A 9,432-nucleotide genomic window follows, 5' to 3' on the forward strand; every position below is an offset into this window, starting at 1 on the left:
TGCTTTTGAGCCCTTCTTAAGGATAGCAGCAAGGGCATTGCTGGCACCACCCAGGCCCTCCCAACCCCTCACAGCCATTGAACAGTCCCATTTCTCAGACCACAACCTCGAACAGTTTCAAATCTGCACAAACACACAAAACACTTCTAGTTTTATAGCATTTAATAGTTTACCAATTGGTACAATAAGATTTTTAATATGCAGAAAACATGAATAAATTTTGTTTTACACAGTCTGAGAGCAACAAATCTTACTGTAAAACACAAGAGCAGTATTATATACATTCCTTTACTGATTTTTTTTTAAATTGTGTTGATATCTTCAGGTAACTCTTACAATCTGGGGAACTGTTTTCTCCAATGACCACCTCTCCAATGTTTATTTTATGGTCTCAGCGCTTGCCTTCACGTCTGTGTCAGACCAAGTGCGAGCTCCGAAGAGTTGAGGTTTGTTGCTAACGTCTCCCGAGTGGGCTTTAGGGATGCCTGAAGGGTAGGCAGGTCAAGAAAGCAGCTACTTACATGATAGAGTGGAAAGAGAATAGGCCAGTTCAAGTCCAGTCAACCCCCCTTGCCCTCCCCCGACCCTGCTGGAAGGAAATCCACCCATGTCTTTCCCACTTTTGTCTAAATCGCTTCTCTACCAGAGCTTTGCATCATCTAGATTAACACATTGGACTTATACAGGGTGACAGGAAATGTAACCATTTTAAGTGCCTTTTCCTTCAATTTTTTTTCTTTTAAAAAACTTGAGTCACTTAAGGATTATCAAGCCACCACTGTCAACAAAATATCCTTTACTTTGAAATTGTTTCTCCGCCTCCCCCCCCCCCCCCTTCAAGTAAGGGAAGAAAAACAACCCACAAAAACTATTTCTTGAGTGATACCACCTGGCAGTTCACGCAGACCCCAAACAAAGCGAGGAGGGGAGCAGGGCACTGGCAGGGGGGCTGGGCGTGGTGAGTTTAGAGCAAAGCTTCTGAAAGACTACAGTGAGCGCTTCACAGCCCGGACGACTTGCTAACACTAGTGATTTTGCGAGGAGTGCTCTGGGCACACCATTGGTCACACCACACATATAGACACAACACGATGGTCTTAGTCTCCTAAAGTGCAAGCTGTGTGAGAGACAACTGTTCACGCGACGGCTCAGCCACGGCTTGCATGGCTTGCACTTTCCGGAGTGCAGCGAGGGCTTCCTGGGCACGGCAGAGCAGGGCAGTACTGGAATGTCGGTCCTCACCTCCACCCACACGAAAGTCCATCATCCGAGGAGGAAGTTCTACCAGCCTTTTAACTAGATGGCCAATTTGGTTGTGAAAGTGACAAAGCAGCAGTGAACCTCTAAACCAATTAATAAGTTCCTCTACTTACAATCCAAACCAGTAACCTCATCATTGTACTTATCCCAGGCAAGGCACAGGGTTAGACAGCAGACAGAGAAAACAGGAAGAAAAGGGCATCAACAGGGCAGTGTCAAACAACAGTACAAGAAACCTTTGCAAATCGATTCCGGGTTGTGGATGGATCGCTCTCCCCCACCCTCCCTCATTATTCAAACAGGGCTCTTTACATCTGGATCCAGTTGCGGACCATCCCTGAGATTCAATGTTTGCTGCTGCTTATGAATGGAGGATGTCTGGTAATTAAGTAAGCAGCAGGCTGTGAGGATAACTTTGCTTACAGAGTACTATAGTTTCTCCTCCTCTGTCAACAAAAGTCGCTGTAGGCTGCATGGGGACGAAACTCAGCAGACAAGCAGCTTTGTTTCTTCCTAAATCGGTACCTTTTTTTCCTTTATTCATCTTTATGAGTGATTTCTAGATGTTGTGGCTTACCCTTCAAAAATGTGTTGCTACATGCTAAAAATGAACTAAAATACATTTATACATGTACAAGCAAATGTGAAGATGCACCATTTCTATGTCTTTATAGTTCTCAAAACAGGACAGGAAATAGCAGCAAACGAGAACAAAGATATTTTCCATAGCTTTTTGTAAAAAATTCAGTCAGAACAGCTAGCAGCCCTAATGTCAGCAAGGCTATGACACAACATTGGAAGTTACTCTGCTGTGTGTGTTTATGGAACTAGACTGTAATGTATTGTCCTTACAGAGAGCCATTAGTTCTCAAAACACTGTCTCTTCCAGAGAGGTCTCTCAGGAATTATTGAAATAACAAACAAACACGGAAACAAAGAAACACAGGCTAGACCAATCGCTGCTTCTAGTAAATGGGAGGCCTATTTGTGTGTGTGTGTGTATGTGAGAGAGAGAGAGAGATAGATAGATAACAGGACGTCGACCCTCACCCTTTGTCTTTTTAGGAACCACGTTTTCATTAAATACTCAACAGGACATTTTAAAAACCACTTATACAAATAATGCAATTTAGAATAAATGTATCACTGTTAGGTTGTTATAGTTATTTCATTGTTAACTTTTCAAGTAACTTTCTTGAAATTAAAAAAAAAACTTGGTTAGCTAAGCAATGGACTTCTTTATTAATAATCTGCAATGGAGTACTATTCCAAAAGTTATGGATAAACCTTCTCTTCAACAAGCTTACTTGTAGTGACCTTGGATGAAAATATACACTATAGCAGGGATGTGTAAAAAATGCTGAATGGCCAATCAGGGAGAAAAAAATAACTCAAGTGATTTTCCTGTAAGTGGGAACAATTCCCACAATTGTTTTTCAGAAGCATTAGGGCCAAGGGTTTGTCCCAAAGCATGGTATTCTATTCCATGGCAGGATCCATTCTTTGTTTTAGCACTTCTTAGAGAACTGAGGACCCACACACAGGATGGTGGTGTGTGTGTGAAAAACAGATACAGACTTATCAATATGTCAGTGAAAGGTGAAAACAGTACATCTCTATGCACGTTCCATTAAACCCTGTAATTTTTTCAAGCTTGTACGTGAAACACAATTCAAAAACTCGTTTCGGATTCACGTTGAAAAACCAACTGCTGTACTTCTTCCACCCCCTAAACAAAGGCCAACACAGCCTTCTCAATTTTTTGTCATCATTTAATGCACATTGCACATCCCTAAAAACATCAAAAACGAATAGTGATTTGTACCATGACACACAAAGTGGGGAGATCAGGTTCTACTTGGAAGTCACATCTCTGGGCAGTTGAACTGTATGGAGAGCAGAACTGGAAGTATGTCTAGTGTGGAGAAGAAACGTGTGGAGTCCGTGTTTTTTCTTTCTCTTTTTTTAAACCTGTTTATAAGCCATTATGACCCAAATGAAATGACTTGATAACAGATGCTGAGATTTTTCTTATTTGCGATATACAGTCATTTTCTTACATAAATACACCACTAGGTGTTATTTGCTAGGCTGCCAAAACAACCTATTGATTTGGCAAATGAGGCATTACAAAATTTCCAATGTGTAATCCCCATTAGTTACATAGATGGTTTAGAGAAGATCTTGAATTGTCGACATAATATCTAACACCCTTAAAGAAAATTTATTAAGCACACTTAAGTGATGTTACATAGATACAATCTCAGAAAAAGCCCCAATCACCACCCCACTTTTCCTCAAACGAGGCCATCGAGTCAGGCACCAACAGACAGGAGAAAGAAAAACAGGAGTTATAATTCAACATAAAATGACATTGTCAACTACTTAGTGCCCTCGTTCAATTTATTCGACATCTGCCTTTGTAGGCCTGGTGTGACCGATGCCAGCCCAGGTTTTTAACTCTATGGTACTCTAGACAACGCATGTAAATTTACAGTATACAATTTGGATTCACCATGCATGAATACTTTGTGTGTAACATTTAATAAGCTCAATCTACATCCAGAATAATTTACATGAAAGGACAATATTTATTTAAACAGAGCTCAATGGGGTAACCATGGTATCATCAGAGTGCATCCAGAGGAAAAAAGGGAGGAGGGGCCAAATGAGAACCAATCAACGGCACTCCCACACCTTTACTGTTTGATCTACACTGCCAGTGACTACATATGGTGCCGTCTTATGGAAATCTGAAAGAAAAAGAAAAGGCTTATTTTAAAATCAAATTGGGTCAAAGGCAGTTTGTATTGAGTCACAAAAACCAGCAAGCCCAAATGCCACAGAATCCAATTCTTGTTCTCTGCACATGCACACATGCACACACCTGGAAGGTGTTATTCAACTGTATCAAGTGAAGGGGGAGAAAACCCTATCAACTGAGTTAGAGAAGTCACTAAACCCAACAGTAACCCTTCACTGCAAAGGCACACAACACATCCATGCTTACTGAACACTTAGCATTAATGTCTCATATTCACATTTGAACCTGGTTAACAATCCTGAAAGGTATCATCCTTAGTTTACTACTTTAGATCCTCCACATTGTTGTGTGCCAAGGAGCTGGCAGTCCCCTGTGGGACAGACAGAGCCCCGATGGGATTCCCAAGGCTGTGAGCTTTGCAGGAGCACACCACCAGGTAGCTCTCTCATCGAGCGGCTGGCTGATTCTCAACCCCGATCCTCTCAGTCAACAGCCAAGGGCTTTTAAATTATATTTTGCTGGCGTCACAATCTTAAACTTAAGATTTAAGGGAAGATGACAGGCAGCTTATTCAACATAAATACAACTCCTTAGTTGCTAGTACAAGGTAGTATATTAGCTGCCAGAAAGCAACAGGCTGAGCAAGCGCTTTCCTTTTAGAAGCTTACAAACAAGCAGAGCTGTGGTTTTCACAGGCTAATTCAAGTTTCTACAATGCTGAACAATGGAGAAGATAAATGTTATTATAAGACTGATGATGGGAGACACAGTCAAGGGAAGAGAATTTAAAGTATATGGGAGGAGTCTGGAATGGGCCGTGAAAGTACATGGTCATTTCTCACCTGGAAAAGTCCACGTGGGTACGTCAACATTTTTCTATGCCTCGCCCTCCACAAGCTAATCACTCAGAAACTTCGTGCGGCATACATACCCAAGGAGGTGACAAAGTGTTCGTGCGCATTGAGGGTCTTCATGCACCGTTTGTTCTTGTAATCCCATACACGTAAGGTCTTGTCATCAGCACAACTCAAAATGAACTTTCCCCCAGAATGGAACAGAACTCCACGTACCCAGTTATCATGGCCCACCTGAAAATAAAAGGGATATTATTACTGGGATAACTACCAAAAATCTGAGTATGGACTGTGTCAGTGTTCAGATTCTCAAGTATGATCGCTGTATGGTGGTTACACTGTCTTTGGGAGTTACATGCTAACTATTGGGGGCAAAGTACCGTGGTGCCTATCAACAACTCTTATGGTTCAGCACAATGCACCCAAGCACACATATACTCAGGCACAATCTTAACAACTGGGACCCTAGGTGACATAGTTTTTCTAAACAAAATCTGGGGAAAGAGGGAGATTTTAACACTAGATTTATGGGATGTGTTATTTTAATGCATTTCAATTTTCTCAGTGAAAATTATAGAAAACGTTTACATTTACTTCCTACCATCCAAGCTGACATTTAGTCATTTAACGAGAGCAATGCATATTCAAATTCATTTTCTTCTATGCCTTCTAACCTTGGAATTCTCTACATGGTATATACCTCTCTCTACATACACACATCAATTTGAAATGAACGTAAATGAGTACTAATCCTAGTAAGGCTGTTTCATTCATGAAAGCATTACTTCAGTAATAAATATAAATGCAGTAGTAAATTCTTAGTAAGTAAACATCGGCCTCCGTTCCCAATAGCAACAGAAGGCTTCTGAACAACCCATCCCTCCCTCCCCATTCGTTAAAAAAAAAAAAGAAAAGGAACATCAAATGTAAAGACAAACAATGCAGTGGAGACTGTGAGACGGAATGAAGCAAGTGACCCACTATAATATGTCAAACTCAGTACCTCAAATGTTGAATACGGTTAAATGTTATAACTCTATAAATATATCATTATCAGTTTCATTGGTAAGTTCATAGTGTAAAATGGCGTTGTTTTAAAATAAAATCCATTGTTTTTTAAAGAAAATGTACGGTTCCATTCACAATACCATAACATTGTATTGTTATGTATCTACATTACCTCTGCCGCCCCAGCCATTCCCTCCCTTGTCGTTCACACTCGGAAAGAACGTGCATCTAGTTAGTTGTTCAGTCACACTCTGCCAGCACTGCAGACAGAGGTCTGACGACCCGGGAAAGGCCGTATCCACTGTACACTAGTCTGCTACACAGGATGGTAGCATTTCATTAAAAAACACAAAACCTGCTCTATCTCGAAATGTTAATTTAGGCAGAGGCAAAAGATTTAAAACTGTAGTTTAAGAGGTTTGTCATTAGCTACATGACTACTTAAATGTAAGCAAATTAAAACGAATGTTTTCTATAATGGAAATAGTTTACTCTGTATGGAGTACCCCCAAAGTTATTTCAACTAATGGTAATAATAAAAGACAACCGAGGCTACAAAATCTCTCGCTTTGGTGCTGCCCTTATTCAAGGTCACCTCAAGTGGCATTTCTTGTGGCCATGCCAGAATGAAGCGAAGAGAGGGCAAGGAAGACCCCGGGCACATTAGCGCTGACTCGGGTAACAGAGGAGGACAGCACGCCTTCCAATGTCAAGTGGAGATCACCCTGTACCACAGCAATATAATGTACACGAAAAGCTCGGAAACCTGCTCTAGTTTAACTTTGTAACAAAAATTTCTGAGAACACTCATCAGAAATACCCTACAATGAGACAATCACTTTCAGATATGGCTAGTCACCCAAAGAATCTCTAAACAAGCATGGTTCCCAAATTATACTTCCATATCAAGGGGCTCTAAAAAATGAAATAAACATTTCCACATAAAATGCCTAAACCAACCAGTCAGCTCTGGATTATGTGAACAGATTGGTGATAATTAAAAGGATTCATACTAAAATTAAACACAGTAAAATATATATGCCTCTTCCTAATTGCTATTATGCAAATTTTCAAGATATAGTAACCTAGGATCTCCACCCAGTCTATAGCAGCGGTTCTCAACTTGTGGGTTTCGACCCATTTGGGGGTTGAATGACCCTTTCACAGGGGTCGCCTGATTCATAACAGTAGCAAAATTACAGTTATGAAGTAGCAACGAAAATAACTTTATGGCTGGGGGTCATCACAACATAAGGAACTGTATTAAAGGGTCCCAGCATTGAAAGTTGAGAACCACTGGTCTACAGAAACAAATTTCCTATCATTATACGATTACAAAGCATTAGAAAAAAAGCATTTTTCTAAACAAGTCTTTCTAAAGCCTGGAAGGGTTCGTATTATGTAATACACCTAACCCAGAAAGATAAACACTGCGCAGATGCAACAGCAGCAGTTAGACTGCAAACTTACCAGGGTCATAAGGCACATGCCAGTACTGACATCCCACATCTTAATAGTCTTGTCTCTGGAGCCAGACAGCAAAAACGGCCCAGGCTTGCCACTTTTTTTAGTCTACAGAAAACATAAGAGTTAAGTTTCCCCATGAAGAATTTTAGGTAAGGACTTTAAACAGCTTTTATATGGCAATGACCAGTTTTGTAAAATGGCAATTAAAAAAACAAATATTTTATAATCAAAATGGACAAACGAGGCTTTCAATGTTTTATCTAGGTTACAAAGGAAGAATCCAGAGAATATAAAATTAGAAAATCTCTACTTCGGCTAGGATTTGATTTCTTATTTTTTTAAATTTTTTTAAAGGTTTGTTTTCTATACTATAACCAGATGACAAATTTAATGCTCAAGACTTCTTGTAAGCATTTTAAAACCATTTAATTCAGCTTTAAAAAAATCATTTTATTTGGGGCTCGCACAATTCTTATCACAATCCATACATCCACCCATTGTGTCAAGCACATTTGTTGCAATCATCATTCTCAAAACACCTGCTTTCTTCTTGAGCCCTTAATATCAGCTCCTCTAATTCAGTTTTATATAAAGTCAAGCCAAAATCAAATTTATGACATAGTTAAATGACCACCACTAGAGGGCAGTAAAAAGAACTGGAAAGTTACCAGTCAGTCAAGACAGATTTTCTTCCTTCGTTCATTAAAATGCAATTTAAAGAAATACCATTCCAAATTAAGGTATCAATCAGAGAGAAGAAAGACCACAAATTAAAAATCACAAGGTTATAGAAAACCTCCAGATTCAACTAGGGCTTCCTAGCAAGACTATTAGAAGCCTCTATATGAAATATTCATTTAAAAAATGTTTTCATTACTGAATGGCATCTCTTCATAAACTTACCAACGAAAGTTTTTCAATATGACGACTCTTTTTCTACAATATAAGTTATACCGCTCCCACAATTTCATTTTGCACCATAACGTTCTTATAAAAATAGCACTTCTGATATATCTAAAGGAACACTTTTATTCTCCAAGTGAATCTTGCCCCGCGCCCCATCCCCCAATCCATATCACAGGTCAATTTAAGGGTCAGTTGGTAGCAGTAATGATCACTGGTTTAAAAATAGACATCTGTAGACTGGTGTGTGAAGAGTTTCAAGCTTCAGAATTCCAGAAGGCAGAGTTTTAAGTGCAAAAATTGTCCTGGACCGACCATCAGAAGAGTGACAGAAATCCTGCGCTATCAGCAATCCAGCCATACAGTAAGTACCTCAGATCCTGTTGCTTCAGAGATGGACGAATAGGAGCTTTCTGGAGCCCAGGAAATGCATTCTACCACATGTTCGTGCTCTCGGAGCTCAGCCTTGCACTCCTTCGTTGCTGCCACCCACACACGCACCGTCTGGTCATTGGAACAGCTGGCTATCAGGGTGCCGTCCTGGTTTGGCCGCACCATCCGTACCCATTCTCTGTGTCCTGTAAATGTCTTCACACAGTAGCTGTCAATGAAAGAGACAATTCACAAGGCGAATGGCAGCCACGGGGACGCTTCCCCGAAGAGTTACCAGCTAGCTAGGCATTGGACAAAGAATGACATACCAAGTTAAATTGTATGAAATTCAAGAGAATAAATGTACAATCCTGGCTAATAAAAGATGGTGACAAATACGCTGGAAAGCTAACAGATCAGTTACAATAAGTTGACAGGAGTAGAATTAAGAAGCCAGATAAAATAAAACCTAGAAGGAAAATCTTCATAAAAATAAACACTCCGAACAAACTTAAAAAAAAATGTCTAGCCATAATGGGAAAAGGGCATGCTCTACGAATCTGGGTAAAACTGGTTGGTTAAGGTTTTATTATAGCAATCATGTATAAGTAATTCTAAGCACAGCCAAACCCAGCCGAGTAGAGCATACCCCCAATGAATGCTTTTTGCATTTTAACTTAACACCCCCGCCCCACCCCGAGAGATGACCTAAAAGAAGACCCCAGAGAAATTAAGCCATTACACAGAAATGGCTCCAAAGGACATGGAGTGTCCCTTGTAATGTCTGTTAGAGACTAAAACTTC

The 9,432-nt window shown here is 40.1% G+C and overlaps 1 protein-coding gene across 2 annotated transcripts in view; it reads right to left on the reverse strand.

Annotated features, from left to right (window-relative positions):
- Positions 1 to 144: 144 nt before the first annotated feature.
- PAFAH1B1 (platelet activating factor acetylhydrolase 1b regulatory subunit 1) overlaps positions 145 to 9,432 on the reverse strand; it is a 36,664-nt gene continuing 27,376 nt past the window's right edge. For both annotated transcript variants that reach the window (XM_004706870.2, XM_045299346.1), the window contains 4 exons: positions 8,629 to 8,857; positions 7,357 to 7,458; positions 4,956 to 5,112; positions 145 to 4,013 (listed from right to left, as the gene is read on the reverse strand). In XM_004706870.2, the coding sequence (XP_004706927.1) occupies positions 3,940 to 4,013; positions 4,956 to 5,112; positions 7,357 to 7,458; positions 8,629 to 8,857 (562 nt within the window). In that variant the 3' untranslated portion in view covers positions 145 to 3,939. The remainder of the gene's footprint in view (positions 4,014 to 4,955; positions 5,113 to 7,356; positions 7,459 to 8,628; positions 8,858 to 9,432) is intronic.

This window comes from Echinops telfairi, unplaced genomic scaffold (genome assembly GCF_000313985.2).
Source record: "Echinops telfairi isolate 266 unplaced genomic scaffold, ASM31398v2 ScPeMD7_7458;HRSCAF=8496, whole genome shotgun sequence".
NCBI lineage: Eukaryota > Metazoa > Chordata > Mammalia > Afrosoricida > Tenrecidae > Echinops > Echinops telfairi.